Consider the following 21,248-nt stretch of genomic DNA (forward strand, 5'->3'; position numbering starts at 1 on the left):
TCTGACATTTAGACCAAAGACAGCACTCCTCCCAACCTGGACTCCTGTCCCCAAACAGCAAGCCCACCACTGCAGGGTCCCGTTCCCACTCCCTACCCCCACATCTCACGGGCAGTCTGTCCCTGCCAGCTTCCTGACCTGACCTGGGAGGGGAAGCCAAGCCAGCTTGACTTGCAAGTCTGCTGTCTACAGTCCAGTTCTGACCCTAGCACCAGCTCTTACAAGCCATGGCTCAAAGGGCGAGCAGCTTCTGACCCCGACCACCCAAGAGCAGTGACAGGCAGCTAGCCCAGTGAGGTCGTGCAGGACACTCAGGGAGGGGCCAAGAGCCAGGAGCCAGCTGAGGTCTCCATCCCAAGTTCTTTGGAAAAGGACAACAACCCTCCGGTTAGCAGAGGGACAGAGCTAGGAGACTGCTGGAGCCCTGTCCCTCCCAGGCCGCCTCCCACCCAGCCCCTGATGCACCCCCAACTCCACTCCCTCAAGAAGCTACAAGAGACAAGGCCCAAAAGAGGAGGCTTTTTAATACAAAGAGGGTGGGGCATGGCCTGGGAAGGACTTAAATAAGGAGGGTAAGTATCAGGAGCCGGCAGCCGGGGGTGCAGGGACCCTGCGGAGTGGGATGATGCAGACAGAGTTCCGAGCCTCTTTGATTCGCCACCATCGGCCAAGCCTGCAGGGAGCACAAGCAGCTTAGACCCGGACCAGTCTCCAGCCCATTTCCACGCAGTTGTCCAGCCTGCACCACCTCACCCACACCCTCAAGGGCCACACATACCTGTGTTCCTGCCCCACCCCAGCTACCAGGAAGTCCCCAGAGCTGGAGAACTTGAGGCTGTTAATAAAACCCACCTGAGCAGAGAGAGAAAGACAATATGAAAAGACATTAGAAGGCTGCTGCACTACCATCTTCAGCATCACAGTCAAGGGCTGGGCCTTACTAGGCCTGGGTTAAATCCCTGCTCTGCCTTCTGACACCTGGTGACACAGGCCAGCCTTTTACCTATCAGGGCCTCAGCCTCCAAATCTGCGAGATGAGGGTAAGCAGAACACTGGGCTGGCAGTGAGTTTGTGAGGATGAAGTAGGCAGTGTACACCAAGTATTTCAAGGCTGTGGCCTGAGGCTGGCTCTGGTTGTGGGGCCCTGGAGATCCCATGACTCCCCACTGACCCAGACCCTGCATTCTGAGCACACATCACTGACAGATCCTGCCACTCTCCCCCAGGTCACCCCAGTATGGACAGTCAAGTCCACATGCTCTAGCCTAGCACCCAATCTGGCACCAGCTGTGCAAAACCCATCACAGGGCCAGGCCTCCATGCCTTTGCCCATGCTGCTCCCTGACTTGTACCCCAGCACCCTGGACAGGGCCTAGGCTAGGAAGGGGAACAGAAGAGGGAAAGTGGGGAGGGTTCCTGCCAGGCCCTGTGCTAGGAGCTGGCCCTGCCCTGAGAAGGTTCTCTTCTGACAGGAAGAAAGACCTTAAAAAGCTAATTCCAGGGGCCTCAGCAGTGTGGCAAAGACAGGCTGAGCATTCAAGCCCACTCACTCACCATGGGGATGTCACAGAGAAGGTCAAGCCGCCGGAAACCTTCCCCACACTGCCAAAGCCGCACGCAGGAGCTGTGGGAGCCTGGGGAGACAGGGACAGTGAGAAACCCCCACACCAGCCCACCCGGCAGCCCCTCTTCCCTGCCTCTCAGGGCACCCACCTGTGGCCACGAGATCTGTGTTGAGGAGGGCTGCCACCGATGATATCCAGAAGGGCTGCTCCAGGCCTGGCTCCCCCCGCAGCCCGTGAGCTTCACGCTGCAGGGCAAGTGGTCGCTTCTTGGAGAGGCCCCACAAGGCCACAGAACTATGGACAGGGAGGGAGTACTGCAGTGAGGGGCCAGAGGCAGAAAAGGCAACACATGTAACACAAGGGATACATGCTTGAGGGGATGGATATACCGTTCCCATGATGTGATCATTACATATTGCATGCCTGCATCAAAATATCTCATGTACCACATAAATACATACAACCACTAGGTACCCACAAAAAATTTTTTTTAATTCTAAAAAAAGAAAAAAGGCCACATGACAGGAAGGGGTCAAGAGCACATAGCTCAGACAAGGTCATCTGAGCTCTCTGCCTCAGCGTCCTCATCTATGAAAAGAGATTACAACAGCTACCCCACTGGGGGTTCCATGAGGCAAGCTCAGGGCCCTGCAGGCAGCCAGCGCTCAGGAGCAGAAGGCCAGAGACATTCAAAGGCGCCCTTACCCATCGTCTGCGCCAGACACCATGTGCTCCTCGTTGATTAGGTGGATGCAGTCGATAGAGCCCCTGGAGAAAGGAGCTGTTGAGGGGCATGGCCCAAGCCCACACCCAGCCCATGTAGCCCCCACTGGCATGGCAGGCCACCTTACTGGTGGCCGTAGAAGACAAGCTGGGACTCCTCAGGGATCTTCCACACACGTACAGTCCCATCCCGGCCCCCGGCCGTCACACAGCACTCTCGGCTCAGGGCATCTAGTGCAGCCACAGAGTCCTGGTGCCCGAAGCTGGAGAGCGGACAGAGCAGGATAGCGGTCATGCGTGAACTCACGCACGTGCATCCACACACCCTCTCCCACACACACTCACAGAGTCTCCACGTAGGAGTTCTCCGCCACGTTCCACACCTTCACAGAGCGGTCATGGGATGTGCTGTAGAGCTGGTGGGTGCCTCTGCGGAACGCCAGCCCCTAAGGATGCATGGGGAGAGGACAAAGGAGACCTGGACTACAGCAGGCGAGAGACAGGTCAGTCCCCAGGAGGACTTCCCAAAAAGCAAGCCATGTGGCATGTCCTGGGAGGCACTTTTGTGCAGCACACATGCCCATCTGCCCCTGAGCAGATGCAGACTTCTTTATTTTTTTGGAGACAGAGTCTCACTGTGTTGCTCAGGCTGGAGTGCAATGGTGCAATCATAGCTCACTGCAGCCTCCACTTTCTGGACTCAAATGATCCTTTCACCTAGTCCCCCAAAGCGTTGCCACACCCACCCAGAGGCAGACTTCTCAAGTCCCTCCCTGATTCCAGAGCAAGCTCAACCCAGTCTGCCCCAGGTCCTCCCCATCCCTTTAGCCCCTTTATGTCTTTTATAACACCACTCACTACCCACTCGATACCCCAGGATGCAGGTTCCCTGAGGACGGAGACCACAGGGGCCAGCACTGAGCCTAGCGTACTCAGCACGTGCCTGCTAACTATCCACTGGCTAAGGCCCAGCTCCTCACCGACACTGCATCCCGGTGTCCTGTGAAGGTGTACAGGTTCTGGCAGCTCTGGGCCTCCCAAATGAGAATGAGCTTGCTGCAGTCACCAGAGGCCTATGGGGTGAAGACAATGACCACAGGCACCCACTGTGCACCAGACCTCCCACCTGCCCCCAGGGCCAACCTGGCCTTACAAGGTACTTGCCGTCAGAGGAGATGGCCATGCAGAGGATGTGGCTGCTGTGGCCAGGGGACTTTCCCTCGGCACCCTTCTTGGCTCGAGGAATCACATGCAGCTTCCGTCCACTCTCCACACTCCCTGCCGTGGGGGATGGGGGAGAAGCTACTGGGATGCAGGGAGAGGGCTGGCTGGCAACCCCTCTCAAGCATGGAATAAAGAGCCATGGCAAAGGTCCCAGACTGGACTTGGCCAGAAGACCTGGCCCAGCCACCATGAGCCTGCAGAAAAGCGACCTCAGTTTCCTCATCTATGAAGAGGGACATTAGTGCCAAACAGCAGCCATGAAGCCCATCACACAATCAAGGGATTGATGGTGTGAGTTCTTCTGTTACCACAGTGAGTGGAGGAAGAACTGCTGAGCCAGAATGGATGGGAACCCAGGAGGACCAGGGACTCAATCCCAGGACTGCACAGCCTCAAATGCCTTCTAGTCTAGCCACCCACCTGCAATACTGATTCCCGTTAAATCATCAGCCTGACTTTGTCCAAAGGTCTCTAGGGACAGGGAGCTCATAAGCCCCACTGCTGGGCAGCAGCTTCCACTGTCACCTAGAGAGCACCTCTAGGGAAGCAAATCTGCCTCCAGCTCAGGGCTCAGCCTCCCCTGACCAGCCATCCTGGATGTGCCATGGGGGCTCTGGCCCCACCCAGACACTCACTCACACTTAATGATGGTGCAGTCTTTAGCAGCAGAGAAGATGACCGAGTCATCGGGGGTGATGACCAAACATGTGATCGAGAGCTGGTGCCCCCGTAAAATGCGAATGTCAGTCGAGGCTGGGGCCTGGATCTGGGCGGACAGGGGCTGGGTCACTGTGGCTGGTGGCATAAAGGCACTACCCCCATCAACCCCACCCAGCAGTGTTGGCCCTTCCCACCCATCCTGGCCAGAAGGAAAACCAGACCCAAGGCTACAGGGACCAGCTCCTTACCTGACCCTATAGTCCCAAGTGTCCACCATGTTCCAGAGCAAAGACCCCCACACCCTGAGCCCCCACTGAGTCACCTGCCCACCAACCCAGGTGGGACCCCAATTGCCTCCAACCTTACCACGCCCACTCACCTCCTTTGCCACCGACTTCTGCAGCCTGCCCCTCTGCTCGAGCTGCATGGAGAAGAGTCAGATGGGACCCTGGGAGCAGATCAGCTCCACCCCTGCCTCCACCAACTCTCCCTCCACACCTACCACATCCTCCTTCAGGCGCCCCGCCACCTGGTCCTCCTCAAATGCTTGGGCCTCAGCCTTCTCCTCCTCTGCGCAGGACAGACCAGACCAAGTAAACCGAGGCTCAGAACCCTCTTCTCCCATCCTGTCCCCATCCCACTGTCCCAGGGCTGGGTAATGCAGGAAGTTCCAGCTGCCTCAGCAGAGGGAAGGGCAGGCTGGAGGGTTTCTTCATGACTTTACTTATTGGATCAGTACTTATTGTCAGTACTGGCTTCCCTGGAAGGCCCATGAGTGCTCCTGGCCACCCCCACAGGGCAGCCAGTACCGACAGCCTAGGCACTCACTGGGCACCCACGTCAGTCACCCATCAGGTGGCTGGGGCTGCAACGGCAGGCAGCAGACCAACACAGGCACCAGCCCTGCCAGGGCCGGCCTGCGCACTGGCTCACCTTGCTGTCGGAGCTGCTCTAGGTAGAGCTTGGCCAAGCGCAGCTTCTTCTCCTGGGCTGTTTCCTCCAGCTCTTCCTCCTCCTCCTCCTCAGGCCTCCTTGGAGGTAGGCTGTGGGCAGGGAGGGGCTGGGTCTGAGGGGCTCAGCTTGTTCCTCTGGCCACTAGGACCCTGCCTTCTAAATGCTTACCTTGTTATCCAACCTTCCCCATCCCCGCCAGCCCATATGGCCGGTAACTACACTGCAGAAAGTTGAAGGATGTGACTCTCCAAGCTAAAAGGCCCCACTCAGTGGCCCACAGAAGGGCGGAAACAGACCCAAATCCCAAAGAGATCACTAAAGCCTCTCAGCTCTGGGGGAAAGAGGAAGCTTCCGAGAGAAACCAGGCTTCCAAAAGAAATCAGGTCACATACAAAGAGTCAGGAATCAGAATGCTCTGGCATCTCAACAGCAATATTGAGAATGAGACAGAGGAGCCTCACACACACAGCTCTGGAGGAACATGCTGACCCCTAAAATGCCATGCCCAAACGATCAGCAACACTGCCAGGTGTGCAAGATGCCACAGAATTGTTTCTCCCTCTTTTTCTTAAGAAGGATAGAGGAGGTACTCCCCAAACAAGAGAGTAAGCTGGGAAAGGGAAGGCGAGGGATGCCAGAAACCAGAGAAGAGGACACCATCCCCAGACACGACGGGAGCAGTCAGATCCAGGGACCCACCAGGAAGACACACCGGGACTGTCATCACCACTGCACCATCCTTTACCCTGGGGATGAGGTTCCAAATGAACCTTCACTGCTTGAGGATTGACCTTTACTGGTGAAGTAACTGCTTTCCCCTCCATGCCCCCAGTCCCCAGACCAGCGGAGAGTACTCACTTCGCTCAAAGATAGGTCCTGCTTTGACCTGCTTCTGGGAGCTGGGAGTAGGTCATGGGCACTCAAACACAGAAAATCCAGGGCAGCCCATTCCCTCTGATCATGTGCCCGCAGACATCTAGTCTCTGTCCATTGCCCTAACCGTGTTTCCAGGACTCACTCACAACCCTGCCCCTGACTTCCCCAGAAGGGACCTTGAAAACTCTCAGGAAAGCCAAAGCTGGACCATGCCCCAGAAATCATTTAGTGCCCTATGCCTGGCAGGTCTCTGGCCGACAACAGGGCTGGTGCTGCCCTTCTCTTACACGGCCAAGGGACCTGTGTTAAGTTCGGACTTCTACTCAATTTAGCCAAATGAATCAATCTATTGTTGAAGGATTCATATGTCAGAGGCAGAACAGTAAAGAAATGCAAGGGAAGTACACACTACGATTCCATTTACATGGCACACTAGAAAACACACAATTCTAGGGGCAGTGGCTACCACAGACCGGGGGAGGGAGAGGAGCTGACTATGAAGGAGCAGAAAGAGTTTTGGAGGGTGATGAAACCCTTGTATATCTTCAAGGTAGTGGTAGTTACATGACTATTTGTCAAAACTCACTGAACCATAACTTTAAAAAGTGAATGTTACTATATGTAAATTATACCTAAATGGAAAATATTAATTTTTTAAAAGAAGAAGAAAGAAACCAAAGAAATTATTAACTCAATTTAGGAATAACAGTTGGGGCTTCTAACTTGCTGCAAATGTTCTAGTTCTTAACCTAAGTGGTAAGTGCAGAGGTTTACCATTTTACCACTACTCTCTACATTACAAATGTCTATCATTCACTCTTCTGTATCTAACACGCTTCACAACACATTTAAAAAATATTTAAAAGTGCTTAGCCCACACTAGCCTGGCACACACTCATCCACAATAACCTTCCTGGCATACACTTACCCACTTTTCTTAAACTTCCGATTAAGAAAAGTACATTAATGGTTGGGCATGGTAGCTCATGCTGGTAATCCCAGCGCTCTGGGAGGCTGAGGTGGGTGGATCAATTGAGGTCAGGAGTTTGAGATCAGCCTGGCCACCACGGTGAAACTCCATCTCTACTACACATACATAATTAGCCAGGCGTGGTGGTACAGGACTATAATCCCAACTACTCAGGTGGCTGAGGCAGGAGAATCACTTGAACCAGGGAAGCAGAGGTTGCAGTAAGCCAAGATCGCATCACTGCACTCCAGCCTGGGCAACAGAGTGAGCCTCTGTCTCAAACACAAAAAAAGTACATTAAGTCTTTCTGCAGGCAAATTAAGGCAACATATACTCAATTCTAGAAGGGAGGTTCTCAAGTCAACTCATAAGGAAGACACTAGGATTCCCTGATCCAAGAGCTCTAACCCACAGGGTCAGGCCTGACACCTTGCCTGACTCTTTGGAATCCTGCAAGCAACCACACCCATCATCTGCAGAAATTAGAGAGGCATTCAAAGCCCTTTAGAATCTGCATGCACCTATGACCACCCCTCCTGTTATTGTGTTTTTGTATAGACAAGGTCTTGCTCTGTCACTCAGACTGGAGGTCAGTGCACGATCTTAGCTCATTGCAGCATCAACTTCCTGGGAAGGGATCCCCCTACCTTAGCCTCCCGAGTAGGTGGGACTACAGGTGCATGCCACCATAGCCAGCTAACTTTTTTATTTTTTGTGCAGACGAGATCTCGCTATGTTGTCCAGGCTGGTCTCAAACTCCTGACCTCAAGCAATCCTCCCACCTTGGCCTCCCAAAGTGCTGGTATTACAGGTGTGAGTTACCAGGCCCAGCCCCTTCCATCTTTTCTATCACCCATTCTGGCACACTTACACCTCAAACTTTCCTCTGATCTCTGAATGCCTTCCCTACCTCTCCATGAGAGACTCCTCCTCATCTCTCAAGACCCTATTTAAATGTCCCTCCCTGTTCCCAGACACACAACTATAAGATACACATCTCATTACAACACACTCTCTTCACCCACCTGCCTAACTCTGCGCTTTCAATAGGGAAGACAGTGCCTGGCATGTTAAGAGACAGGGGACTCCAGTAATTGTGAAATTGCAGGAAAACTGGCAAGGGGAGAGGGATGCAAGAAATATGTGACAGCTTTGTTCTGTTTTCCTGCAATTTCACAATCAGTCCAGTTCCATGTTTAGCTCCCTGCCAAAACCTAAGGAGGTGGCAGTAGCTTCGGACTGGGGCCCGGGGTCCTTCCCATCCACAGACCTCGCAGAAACGAGACTTTGCAGGACCAAAAACTAAAGGAAAGAGCCAAGATCTCAGAGCCAAGGCCAGAGTCCTGGGTTCTAGGCTTAGCTCTGTCCGGACTCACTGAGTCTTCCAGGCACCATAGGCCTCAGTTTTCCCTCCCACTAGGTGGAAAAGAACAGCTCACCTCTCGCTCTCAGAGTCACTGGAGATCTCCTCATTCATCTTGGTGCCACCTTTGGATTTGCCCCTGTTCCCCGCGGAGGCGGCCTAGGAATTATACGGTCCTTTCTTTGGTCAAGAGTCCCGACTACCGTGGCATTGACTCAGGGGCCTCCTCGGGTCCCTCACGAGCCCTAGGATGGTAAAGGCAGTGGCTCCCGGGTTAAGCGCACGGCTTTCTAGGATTTGGCTAGCGGAGAGCGGAACGAAGCTGGTGTCCCGGGCGAAGGGCTGGGGAAGGGCCCGGACCCGAGTCCCTTTGATGGGATGACGGTTGCCCCAGCACCAGGGAATACCGCGGCCCGCAGAAGCACCATGCTCACCTTTCGCCGCCGCTTGCCGGCCGCCGCACCAGCCCCGGCCCCCGAAACCAGCTTTCCCCGCTTACGAGCCGCCGCTTTTGCCGACATGCTGCCCACCGGGTGTGTGCTAGCAGCCACCGGAGAACTCACGTGGCAACCGAACCCTCCCCGCATCCTAGCCGCATGGCAAGATTCCGCGTCCTGATAGGCTTCCACAGCCCGGGCCCCGCCTTCCACTGCTCCATTGGGTCCTTCGGCTGGCTCTGCCACGCCCCCAAGCACCCATAGGATGCACGCTTTTGGCCCCGCCTCCTGGAGTTCTATGGGCTCCTGCACTAGGCGGTAGTGGGAAGCCGGCGTCTCCCGGGCGTTTCCGGCCTGAAGCTGCGGCGCTTGCGCCCTGCTGCTGGCCGACTTCGAAGTCGGAGCAAGAGCCTTCTCGTTGTTTGCGCCCTTTGGCCGCTGGGGGGCGCCAGAGACGCGGAACCCATCCGCGTTCTGGAGCGTGACTCCTCCCCTCCTTGGGCAGCCAGGCGCTAGGCCCAGCGGGGATCCAAGCAGCCCCGGGGAGAGGGAGGCAGTGCCTGTACCCGGACCCAAGGTCACCGGGCGACCGACAGATGCATGCTGCCGGCCCCGGCCACATGAGCAGCGTTACGGACGCGACTGCCCGGTCCTTGGATATGCCAGATCGAGTGCCCACTCGTCCGTGGGACTGGTCTTCTGACTCGACCTGCCCCCGCCTCTGCTTCACCCCACTGGTGGCCAAATAGCCGATATCTAACCCTTACACAAGCACATACGGCGTCTGGCGATTCTTGGGAATTCCCTCGCTAAGTCACGCCTGAGACTCATGGGGAGATGCTAGACCTGGGACTGCCCTGGGAGGCGCACACAACCAGGTCGGGTGGCAGCCAAGACCTCTCCCATATCCCTGCTTTTCTTAGGTGAGTGTCCTGTGGTCCTGCCCACAGTCCTCCGCAGGGCAGAGCAGGGCAGGGCTGGGCAAGGCCTGGTGGGACTGGCCTTTGCCCTCTGGCAGTTCAAGGCCATTGATCTGGAGTTCTGGCTTCCCAGAACCCTTCAGTCCATTGGGAAGGGCCTCTACAGCACTGGGTTCTAAGCTTCAGGGGGATAAATCTGGCCCCAAGAGTCCTGCCCCCAGGATCCTCTGTCCACCCTCCCCCATAGCTCTGTGACTCAGCCCATTAGCCACGCCAGGGCTAAACTAGCTGACACAGGGGGAGGAGCCCCTAAGTGGACTGGAGCGTTCCTCCTTTCACTTTCCCTATCCCTCAGGACTCAAAGGTGAGCTGGAGACGGTAGGGAGCCAGGCAGACTCTGTTGACCAGAGTGGGCAGACTGGACAGAGTCCTAACCTTGCACTTGGGATTGGGGAAAGGAGTGTTTCTGAGTGACAAAGAGCTGGGTGTGGTCTGGGGCTGGGAATGCAGAGTGGACAGAGGACACAGTGGAAGGCCACTGAACAGGGAACCCTGGGTGGGGCAAGTTGGTGCTATACAGGCCCAGGGCGGTGGTGGGGAGTGAGAGTGGGCATTGGGGATGAGGAGACCATGGAGGCCTGTGGGCCCCTCTGTGCCTCAGGACAGCCATGGCTCCAAAGCGGAAGCCCTCGGTACAGACTGAGGGCCCTGAGAAAAAGAAGGGGCGGCAGGGGGCAGGGGAGAAGGACCTCTTCCACTCCACCGCTGAGGCCCTCAGGGCTGCACCTGCAGAGAAGCGCATAATCCGTGTGGACCCGACGTGTCCACTCAGCAGCAACCCTGAGACCCAGGTGAGTGGCCCCAGCCAGGCCAGAGCCTGCCCACTGATAAGCACAAGCACACCCAGGCCTCCCTCTTGGGACTCAGTTCTGGTTTTGGAGCCCAAGGCCCCCGGTAAGTGCAGAGCAAGACCATGTTCTTCTGACCACAGACATCCCATCAGATCTAAGCAGGTCATGTCTGCTTTTCAGACCCCATGCAGGCCTCCGCCCAGCATGCTTAGGGAAAGGCTCTGACTACCTCAGTCTCCCCGGCGCTCACCCATGTCCCCTCAGGGCAGAGCCATGTCCCTCTTGGGTTTCCCCATTTAGGGCCCAGCTGTGTCCTCCCAGAACCCCCAATACCCCCATGCAAGTAAGTATCACACCACATCCCCTAGGGAAGAGCCATGACCACCCAAGCTTCCAAGACAGGGTCCCTCTGACTCCCACTGCCGTCAGACTCCTGTCCACTTTGGCACCCTCTCAGTGTGCAGCCAGGCACCCCATCTGACCCCAGCCAGCCTGCCCCCACCTCCCCTCTGGCCTAGGTGCATGAGGACTATGACTGCACCCTCAACCAGACCAACATCGGGAAGAACAACAACAAGTTCTACGTCATCCAGCTGCTCCAAGACGGCAGCCGCTTCGCCTGCTGGACCCGCTGGGGCCGCGTGGTGAGTGCCCTGCCTGCTCTGCACATGCTGCCCAGGGTCCCCAGAAGGCCTCGGCTACTGACTGGGCGGCATCCCCAACTGTCCAGGGGTGCTCAGCATAGGGCCTGGCCCAGCACACAGTCCAGCAAACGCTGATGGTGGGCACACCCCTGAAGGCTGTCTGTGGGTGGCAGGGAGAGCTCGGCCAGTCGAAGCTGAACCCCTTCACAACACTAGAAGATGCAAAGAAGGACTTTGAGAAGAAATTTCAGGAAAAGACCAAAAATAAATGGGCAGAGCGAGACCAATTTGTGGCCCACCCCGGCAAGTACACACTTATCGAAGTGCAGGGAGAGGATGAGGCCCAGGAAGCTGTGGTGAAGGTGAGAGGGCCAGGGAAGGGAGGTGGGCCCTGGGCAGAGGGAGGGCACTGGCTGGAGAGTCCCCACTCGTTGGGCTGTGCCACTGCCCAGCTGTGCAGCCTCAGGCACAGAACTCCCCTCTGGCTTCAGGCTGGCTGGTCTCTATCTGGTGTCACACCCTGCCCAGCCACTCCTGCTCACATGTGCCCTGTATCTTCAGGTGGACGGAGGCCCAGTAAGGACTGTGGCTAAGCGGGTGCAGCCCTGCTCCCTAGACCCAGCCACGCAGAAGCTCATCACTAACATCTTCAGCAAGGAGATGTTCAAGAATGCCATGACCCTCATGGACCTGGGTGAGGGGTGAGGCAGGCAGGGTGGCAGGGGCCTCAGGGAGGCAGGGCTGCGAAGCTGAGTCTCCCCAGTCCCCTGTCCCCCTAGATGTAAAGAAGATGCCCCTGGGAAAGCTGAGCAAGCAGCAGATTTCGAGGGGCTTCGAGGCCTTGGAGGCACTGGAAGACGCCCTGAAAGGCCCCAGGGATGGTGGCCAGAGCCTGGAGGAACTGTCCTCCCACTTTTACACCATCATCCCGCACAACTTTGGCCGTAGCCGGCCCCCACCCATCAACACCCCGGAGCTTCTGCAGGCCAAGAAGGACATGCTGCTGGTGAGGACTGGCAGGGGTGTGGGCAGGCAGTGGGGCACTGACAGCCTAGGCGACGAGCGAGACGAGGGACAGGTGGCCAAGAAGGCCCAGAGGGGTGGACTGCCTGGGAAAGCTGACAGATGGGTGGGGAAGGCCTGGCAGACAGATGGGGTGATGGGACGGGGGACACACAGGTGGGGTGGCTGCAGTACCAGGCATGTGAGAGAGGAGAAGGTAGGCCAGAGGTCACATGGGAAGATGAGCGGCCGGGGCCCATCATCCTAGGTGCTGGCGGACATCGAGCTGGCCCAGGCCCTGCAGGCAGCCCCTGAGCAGGAGCAGATGGTAGAGGAGGTGCCACACCCCCTAGACCGAGACTATTTGCTTCTCAAGTGCCAGCTGCAGCTGCTGGACCCTGGGGCACCTGAGTACAAGGTGAGCTGGGCCCCACAGAGGGGCCAGGCTAACAGTGAGCCCCATCCCTCTGCCCACCTGCCCTCCAGGTACCCAGAGGAATACTCGCCCTCAGCCTTCTCTTCCTGTGTCTCCAGGGCCTGCGGAGGGCTTGGGACTAGGGGGATGAGGAGACGGGGATTAGCTCCTGAGCCTCCCACCCTGGCACCCAGCTTTTGCTCTCCCTACAGGTGATACAGACCTACTTAAAACAGACTGGCAACAACCACAGGTGCCCTACTCTTCAACACGTTTGGAGAGTGAACCGAGAAGGGGAGGTGAGGGAGATTCCCCCACCCCCTCCACCATCACCCCTGTGCCCTAGGAAGATGTCCTTGGCTTATCTGCCCCTTAGCAAATTGTTTAGCAACTCTGCACAGTTTCTGCCAGGCCATGAGTGTGCATGAGTAAGCAGAGGGGCCCTCAGCCTTGGTCACACCTCTGAGCAGCAGGGCAAGGCGACCGAGTGCTTGGGTGGCATGACTCCCATTTCTCACATCCTTTCCACTCAGGGAGACAGATTCCAGGCCCACTCCAGACTGGGTAATCGGAGGCTGCTGTGGCACGGCACCAACGTGGCCATGGTGGCCGCCATCCTCACTAGTGGGCTCCGCATCATGCCACATTCTGGTGGGCGTGTTGGCAAGGGCATCTACTTCGCCTCAGAGAACAGCAAATCAGCTGGCTATGGTGATGTTTCCCTCTAAGCCTGGCCCTGGGAGGGTTGGCACTAAGGTGGATGGGGCCCAGTCCTTGCCCACTGGAAACTCATGGTGGATCAGAAAGAAGAATCATTTAGTGGTTAATGACTACAGTGCTTAGTGGGTTGTCCTGGGCTTTAGGGTGGGGGTCTCAGGGGAAGTGCCTGATGGTCAGGGATGGCTTCCTGGAGGAGGTAATGCAGATAGGATGGGAGTGATGGCGAGCCCAGCTGGACTTGTCTGTGGCAGGATCTCAGTGGCTACAGCTGTGGAGAGGGTAACAGCAGCCAGAGGCTGCAGGGAGGCCATGCTCTCATTCAGGCCAGATGTGAGGGGTGCGTGGTCCAGGGCTAGGAGGTGCGGGGGAGGGAGCCCATGAGATGGATGTGTGGGAGGTGGGGTGGCCAGCATGTGGGAAAGGGTCAACGCTGTTTCCAGTGACTTCCGAGTTTCTGGCCAGGAGTGTCCTCACTGAAATGACCTCCCAGGCTGACCCCATCATTGGAGGCCACCACCATTTGTAAGGCCAAGAGAGCAAGGACCAAGGATACATCCCAGAACAGATGGGGCTGAAGTTCTAGGATGCCTGAGGTCACCAAGAGCAAGGGGTCCACCAGGAGGGCAGAGGAGCTTGGGAAACAGTGGGGGGGGTAGGCTCAGGAGAGCCAGCGTGAGGAGTCCCAGGTAGGGGCTAATGATACCAGCAGCAAAGGCAGCAGAGCGGGCCAGGGAGGAAAGCCCCTGCCCCGGGTTTGGTCACTGGGAGGCCATTGCTGACTTTCATGAGGACAGCAGCGGGTGCAGAGGCCTGGCCACAGGGAGCAGGCTAGGACAAGGAGGGAGTGACGGCTGGAGGTGAGTGAGCCTTTTCTGGGCTGGAGCAGCAAAGCCAGAAGGGATAACATCACAGCAGAGAAGAGCCCTCGGGTTAGCAGGAGGCAGGCTGAGCTGCCTGCCGGTGCCTCCCTGTGTTCTCCAGTTACTGGCATGAACTGTGGGGACCACTACGTCGGCTACATGTTCCTGGGTGAGGTGGCCCTGGGCAGAGAGTACCGTATCACCACGGACAACCCCAGCTTGAAGACCCCACCTCCTGGCTTCAACAGTGTCATTGCCCGAGGCCACACCGAGCCTGGTGAGTCCTCAGAAGCTGAACAGGCCAAGGAGAGAGGTAGGGCTGAGGTAGGGGCTGGGACATTTTCAGGGAAGGGGCTGTGAAGAGGGACAAAAAGAAACTTCCCTGTAGCCACTCACTTTGTCATTTGACAAACATCCACTGGTTCAACAAATCTTTCCTGGGCATCCCGGAGGAAATGCTCAGTGCTCAGTCATTGACCGAGCATTGAAGGATGAGTAGGGGTTTCCCAGAGAGAAGGCGGGACGGACACTCCAGGCAGAAGCCCCAGCCTATGCCGTGGTCTGGAAGTGGGCAAGGTGGAATGAGCAGGCATGCCCTCTGACAGATGTGGAGACCATAGCAGGCAGGACTTATTTGTAAGGCCAGGGACCAGTGACCCCTGAGCCACCCTGGCCCTTGATGTGCCCTGCAGATCCGACCCAGGACACTGAGCTGGAGCTGGATGGCCAGCGAGTAGTGGTGCCCCAGGGCCAGCCTGTGCCCTGCCCAGAGTTCAGCAGCTCCACATTCTCCCAGAGCGAGTATCTCATCTACCAGGAGAGCCAGTGTCGCCTGCGCTACCTGCTGGAGGTTCACCTCTGAGTGCCCACTCTGTTCCCCTGGGTCCTGCTGGGCTGGACGGCGATCTTCACTCTTCCGTCCCATCTCTGGTTCCCCCATATCACTCCTTTTGTCAAGAATGCAATACATTGTTGTTAACTACAGTCACCAAGCTGTACAAGATCCCTGGATTTCCTCCCCTGTCTGACTGAAATTTTGTGTTCTTTGACCCACAGCTGCCCCGTCCCTCTCCCCCCAGCGTTCTACTCTTTACTTGTATAAGGCAGCTTTTTTAGGTTCCACGTGTAAGCAAGGTCATGTGATGTTTGTCTTTCTGTGCCTGGCTTATTTCACTTAGCATAATATCTACCAGGTTCACCCATGTTCATAAAGGACAGGATTTTCTCCCTTTTTAGGGCTGAATGGTACTCTGTTATGTATATGCTCCACCTTTCCTCTATCCGTTCATCTATCGGTGGACACTGAGGTTGCTCCCATCTCTCGGCTATTGTAAACAGTGCTGCAGTGAACTGGCAGTGAAGACATCTCGTGGACACGGTGATTTCATTCCCCTTGGATGGTTGCTGGATCCATATCGCTCCCTCTTGCCAGGCTCCCCAGTGTCCCAGACATCGATCCCCCTTCCCTCCAATCCCTGTTAGCCTTGGCATGGCTGTGGCCCCAGAGTCTTGCCTCCTAAAGTGATGGGTGTGGTGGGGACGTATTACAGGGACACAGATGCAGCAGCCTACTCAAGGGGCACAGCTGAGAGTGGGCTGGGTCCCACATCCACCCAGGCCGTCCATCCTGGCCTGGACTGCACATCGGAGCCACATGGTCACAAGGTAGGCTAAAGTGCAGGCACGCACAAGCAGGTTTAGTAAACACGGTGTTCTATTGCTCCAGCCTCTACCTGTCTGTGCCACAGCTGTGCTGGGCCTGAGCCTCCAGCCACACTCCAGGGAGTGAGCACTCACATAGGTTGATGTGGATCATGTACATACCCCTGTCCCTCCTGGTCCATCACTGCAACAACCTGCCTCCTCTCACTGAGCCTTCAAGGGTGACCCCGACTATCAACTTAGAACTATTTGTCATCTGGGGACCCACGTGGTGATTCTGTCCTTCATCCCAAACATTGCCAGGTGAATCAAGCATTCCTCATGTCTTAGCACCAAATATCCCTTTGTGTCTTTTTGTTTTCGAGGCAGGGTCTAACTCTGTCACCCAGGCTGGAGTGCAGTGATGCAACCACTGCTCACTGCAGCCTCAACCTCCCCAGACTCAGGTGATCCTCCCACCTCAGCCTCCAGAGTAGCTGGGACTGCAGGTACATGACACCATACCTGGCTAATTTTTGAGTTTTGCCATGTTGCCCAGGTTGGTCTCAAACTCCAGGGCTGAGGTGATCCTCCTGCTTTGGCCTCCCAAAGTGCTGGGATTACAGGCATGAGCCACTGCACCCAGCCTCCTTTATGTCTTAATCTAAATACTACAAACAAGCTGAGCACATGTCAGAGGAGCACAGCTCTGCAACCATGAAAGGAGGCTGTTCAGGCAGAAATGCCAGTGGTCACGAGCAGGTCATCCTACCCACAGATGAGGAGAGCTGGAGCAGGCGACGTCCAGGCTAGGGTTGCACGGTACATTTAGATGTTGTGTCCCTTTAGTCTCCTTTAATCTGAAAACACTCCTCAGCTTTTTTTTTTCTTTTATAACTTTGACATTCTTGAATTCTTGCAGAATATAGGCCAGTTTTATAGAATGTTTCTGAGTTCAGGTTTCTCTGATGCTTTGTCGTGATTAGATTTAGGTATTGCATAGGCAGGAACATGACATAAATGATATGCCCTCAGTGAATTCCATCCGTAGGGGCATGGCCCATTCTTGGTGATGTTAATTAACCTTGATCATCCATTAAGGTGATGTCCACTACGTTTCTCCACTGTGAAGCTACCATTTCTCTCCTTTGTAATTAATCAGTAATCTGTGGGGAAATACTGTGGGGTGTAAATGTCCCTTTTTTCATCACCTTTCACCCGCTAGCTTTAATATCCATTGATAATTTACCAGAAATCAATTACCTGAATCAATTTTTGCTAAGATGGTTGGAAATGGTAGTTATCTAACTCCATCATTTCCTTTATAATATTAGTTAACAATATCCTTTCTGTCTTTGTTATCAGTATAGACTCATGGATTTTATTTTATTCAGTGAGTTATAATCCATTACTGTCATTTATTTTTGAGCCTCAAATTGTCCTAGATTTGGCCAGCAGAAGGTCCCTTCTGTGTCCCGATCATTTTTTTTTTTTTTTTTTTTGAGCATATCCTTTCTCTTTGGCATCACAAGATGTTCCAGGTTCATCTTGTACAAACCTGGAATCAGCCATTTCTCCAAGGAGCCCTGGTTCCTGGGAGCAGGAAATGTTATTTAGAATCCAAGATCTGGGCGGTAGATGTGCTTCTTGGTACTAAGGTGTCATTGCTTTTAAGTCCTTTCAGCAAAGAGAGCTAAGGAATGTGTAGATATGGCTGGGCACAGTGGCTCTCGCCTGTAACCTCAGCACTTTGAGAGGCCAAAGCAGGAGGATCTCTTGAGCCCAAGAGTTCAAAGCTGGAGTGAGTTATGATTGCAGCACTACATTCCAGCCTGAATGACAAACTGAGACTCTGTCTCTAAAAATAAAAAAGGAAAAAAAAGAAGGGGGAGAAGGAATAAGTATGTGTGAATAAAAAACAAACACATCTCTCTATACCTATTTCTCCAGTTCCAATCAAATACCACAGAGTTCTTCCGTTCTTCCCCAAGTCCCTATTTCCTCGGTTCTCAAACAGTAAGAACCTGGGTTTCCATCAACATCAATACATCTACCTATTTGCTCAATTCTACACAAAAACGAGTTGCAGAATTGCCATACCCATACCCTGTGAAAAACAAACGTTCTAAATAGAGCTCATGATGTATCTGATCTTACTCAAGATTATCTTTTTGTCCTTAGACTGAGGGTCCATGGTCAAAGTAACAGTTTGAATACAGGTTCAGATGTTACTTGGATTGGTTCTTTCTCTTCAGTGAGGTTATGTTATGGTTTGAAATACAGGTCAGCTCAATCATTTCTGTCTACATTCTTCTTTGTTACTGTATCGTTTTCAATATGTGGAACATTAATATAGTTCCAAAAGGTCCACTCTATGCAAGCAGAGTCCTTCTATCCCCTCACTCCATTCCTACTCACCTGCTGGAAGGAGCCAGTTTCTTAGTTTCTGGCATATTCTTCCTGTGACTTTTTAAATTTTGTTTTGTTTTGTGTTTTGCAAATTTTGCAATACACACACACATATACACGTGCTAACAAGGTGTTTTAATTTTTTATTCGTATTAATGATGTTAAAGGGAGCATGAACTCTGCACCCACCGTAGTCCCCACCCCACCCTAGTCCACTTTTCTCATTTGCTGCTCCCACCTGGCCCTGCTGAGCTCTCTCCAGGGCCTGGTAGCTCAAGGGCTGCCCCAGGCCTACAGGGCTGCCTGGGTAGGGACCAAAACTTCAAAAATCCAGCTTCACCTCCTAGAAGCAAATGCCCAAGCTCAAGTTGTAGCCAAGGACAGGAAGGGACACCTGTGTGGATGTAGCTCTAGGAAGCAAGTGACCTGGATTCCAGGTCCAACTCAGCTATGTGATCTGGGACACATTTCTCCCCTCTCTGGGCCCTACTTTTCTCATCTGAATAATGGAGAACTACACTGGAGTCTTTTTAATTCCAGCACAAAATTAGTCAAACCAGGAGGCCCATGTCTAGTCATCTAGATCTGCAGTGATGCTGACCATGTGCCTGTGAGGGGTGCTAGGGGCACAGGCGTTACAAGTAAGACTCATGAGATCCCTGCTCTCATGGAGCTTACATTCCAGCAAAGCAGGTTCTAAGCAAATGTGTGCATAAATATGAAATACCACAGCAGGTATGGAAAGTGCTGGGAAGAAAAATAAAGCAGGATAAAAGGATTTGAGTGATAAGAAGGTAGGACGATTTTAGAAAAGACGGTCACTGAAGGTCCCTCTTGAGTAGAGACCTGAATCATGTGAGGGAGCAAGCCATGGACAGATCTTCAGGAAGGGTGTTCTGTCAATGGAAACACCAGATGCAAAGAAACTGGTTTGATGGGCAGAAGAAACAGCAAGCAGACTGCTGTTGCTAGAAATACTGTGAGCAAGGTGGGTGAGCTCAGAGATGGGCAGAAAAGGCAGATAATAGGGCCTAGCTCACATCACAGAAGAGCTGAGATTCTATTCTGATCTATTCTGATGATGGGAAGCTCTTGGAGGGATGAAAGCTGGGTCATGCCCCATCTTCTTTGTTTTTAGAGAGATCCACTTCAGCCACTGTGTAGAGAGTGGACAGTAGAATATATGTCAGTTAACATCCAGTCAGCAAGATAGAAATTACCCTAGGTATTTCAGACAAGGGAAATTTGATACAGGGAAAGAATTGAATGACCAAATGGGGGATGATGCCGCAATCCAAAGATTAGCAACAGCTAGAAGTCACTACCACCCTAAGAATGGGGAGATCAAGGAAGCAAATGGTGCTCTGCTGCCCAGAGGTGAGGGTTGCCCTGCAGGAGCCAGACCACAGAGGGGGCCACCTGAAGGAGCCCCTGGCTGAGCTTCAGAGGGAAATAAATCCTGGCTTCTCCCTCCTCCCATCCACCAGTCTTCTGCTGGTAACTTCCATTGGCTGAGCATACCCAAAGTCAGTCGACAAAAGAGCCTGGGAAATACAGTTCCCAGGAAGGCAGTATAGCACTGGAGGAAAGAGGGATGAATCTGAGGGCAAACAGGCAGGCAGCCAGCACAAGGTACAGGAGCCGAGGCCATGACATCAGTTAGAAGGATGCTGAGATGGTCCAGCTGAAAGGTGGCAGTGGCTGGGAACAGCTTAATGGTGATGGTGAGAAATGGCTGGATTCCAGAGATCTCAGTGGATTGGACATAGGGCAGGAGGGAGAGGTAGGCATCCTGAGATAGAGTTTACTGAGATGGAGAAGATTCTGGGAGGAGCAGATTGTTAGGGAAGGGTCAAGAGTCATAGTTCTGTTTTGGACATAGGAAGTTTGAGATGACCATTAGTGAAAGTCCTGGGGAAGATGTTGAAAAGGCAGCTGGATACCCAAGGAGAGAGGAAGAGGCTTCAGATACCTTTGGAAGCTATCAGAGTATAGGCGGGGTTTTGCCATGAAATTGGGTGACTTCACTGGAGTTACATGGCTTTCCATGAGCCAACCACATTGGGGCGGGGAACCCTGCCATTCACTGATTGGTCAGGACTGGCTTTTGTGCCTGATCAGGAAAATGGAGGATGGGGATCTTGTTCACTCAAACTGCCTGTCCTGAGAATTAGGGAGGAGTGGTTTCCTCAAGAAAATTCAGGGTGTTTAGCCAGGTATGGTGGCTCATGCCTGTAGTTCCAGCTACTTGGGAGGCTCAGGAGGGAGGATCACTTGAGTCTGGGAGGCAGAGATAACAGGGAGCCAAGATTGCACCACTGCACTCCAGCCTGGGCAACAGACTGAGGCCCTGTCTCAAAAAAAGAAAGAAAAAGAAAAGAGAGAGAGAGAGAAAGTGAAAAGAAAAGAAAATTAAATTCAGGGCACTCTTACCAGAGGGGGACCTGTTTGCTGGCAGCAAAAACAAAGCAAACAACAGCAACAAAAAAACCAAACAGCATCTGTCCGCTAAAGCCTCCTCTCACTTATCCCACACACTATCATGGGGCACCTATTCTGTGCGTAATTAATATTAGCTGAGCATGGCCGGGTGCGGTGGCTCATGCCTGTAATCCTAGCACTTTGGGAGGCCAAGGTGGGCAGATCATGAGGTCAGGAGTTCAGACCAGCCTGGCCAACATAGTGAAACCTCATCTCTACTAAATACAAAAAAATAGCCAGGCATGGTGGTGGGTGCCTGTTATCCCAGCTACTCAGGAAGCTGAGGCAGGAGAATCGCTTGAACCTGGGAGGTGAAGGTTGCAGTGAGCCGAGATCATGCCTTTGCACTCCAGTCCAGGCAACAGTGTGAGGTTCCATCTCAAAAATATATATATATATTAGCCGAGCACCTACTATGTGCCAGGTCCTAGGCTTTTCTCTCACTTTTCCCAGCCTCCTTTCTTTCTGAGAGAACTAGCCCTCTTGGGGGCCAGGCCATGCCTAAGGGTCCTCCTGCTTCAGCTGTTGTCTCA

At 54.0% G+C, this 21,248-nt stretch overlaps 2 protein-coding genes across 5 annotated transcripts; one reads left to right on the top strand and one right to left on the bottom strand.

Moving 5' to 3' along the window:
- Nucleotides 1-504: 504 nt before the first annotated feature.
- RRP9 (ribosomal RNA processing 9, U3 small nucleolar RNA binding protein) lies at nucleotides 505-8,933 on the bottom strand. The gene is made up of 15 exons (XM_002758400.6): nucleotides 8,770-8,933; nucleotides 8,412-8,494; nucleotides 5,106-5,215; nucleotides 4,675-4,742; nucleotides 4,552-4,593; nucleotides 4,152-4,278; nucleotides 3,442-3,566; nucleotides 3,269-3,361; nucleotides 2,634-2,734; nucleotides 2,417-2,551; nucleotides 2,271-2,333; nucleotides 1,714-1,859; nucleotides 1,555-1,634; nucleotides 779-852; nucleotides 505-673 (listed from the first exon to the last, which is right to left on the bottom strand). Exons 1-15 carry the CDS (start codon nucleotides 8,920-8,922, stop codon nucleotides 580-582), a joined length of 1,494 nt encoding a protein of 497 aa, XP_002758446.5. The 5' UTR covers nucleotides 8,923-8,933; the 3' UTR covers nucleotides 505-579.
- Nucleotides 8,934-9,271: 338 nt separating this feature from the next.
- PARP3 (poly(ADP-ribose) polymerase family member 3) lies at nucleotides 9,272-15,416 on the top strand. Of its 4 annotated transcripts, none has more exons than XM_035275698.3 (11): nucleotides 9,272-10,056; nucleotides 10,354-10,543; nucleotides 11,062-11,187; nucleotides 11,361-11,549; nucleotides 11,749-11,881; nucleotides 11,967-12,193; nucleotides 12,458-12,607; nucleotides 12,817-12,903; nucleotides 13,138-13,315; nucleotides 14,306-14,461; nucleotides 14,877-15,416. In XM_035275698.3, the coding sequence occupies exons 2-11, from the start codon at nucleotides 10,361-10,363 to the stop codon at nucleotides 15,044-15,046; spliced, it is 1,599 nt and encodes a 532-aa protein (XP_035131589.2). In that variant the 5' UTR covers nucleotides 9,272-10,056; nucleotides 10,354-10,360; the 3' UTR covers nucleotides 15,047-15,416. The 4 variants fall into 4 exon arrangements, with proteins under 4 accessions (XP_035131589.2, XP_008980004.3, XP_008980008.3 ...); XM_008981756.5 differs by having other exon boundaries at nucleotides 9,272-9,695; XM_008981760.5 differs by having other exon boundaries at nucleotides 9,272-9,695; nucleotides 10,359-10,543.
- Nucleotides 15,417-21,248: the final 5,832 nt, after the last annotated feature.

The sequence above is a fragment of the Callithrix jacchus genome, chromosome 15, assembly GCF_049354715.1.
Source record: "Callithrix jacchus isolate 240 chromosome 15, calJac240_pri, whole genome shotgun sequence".
NCBI lineage: Eukaryota > Metazoa > Chordata > Mammalia > Primates > Cebidae > Callithrix > Callithrix jacchus.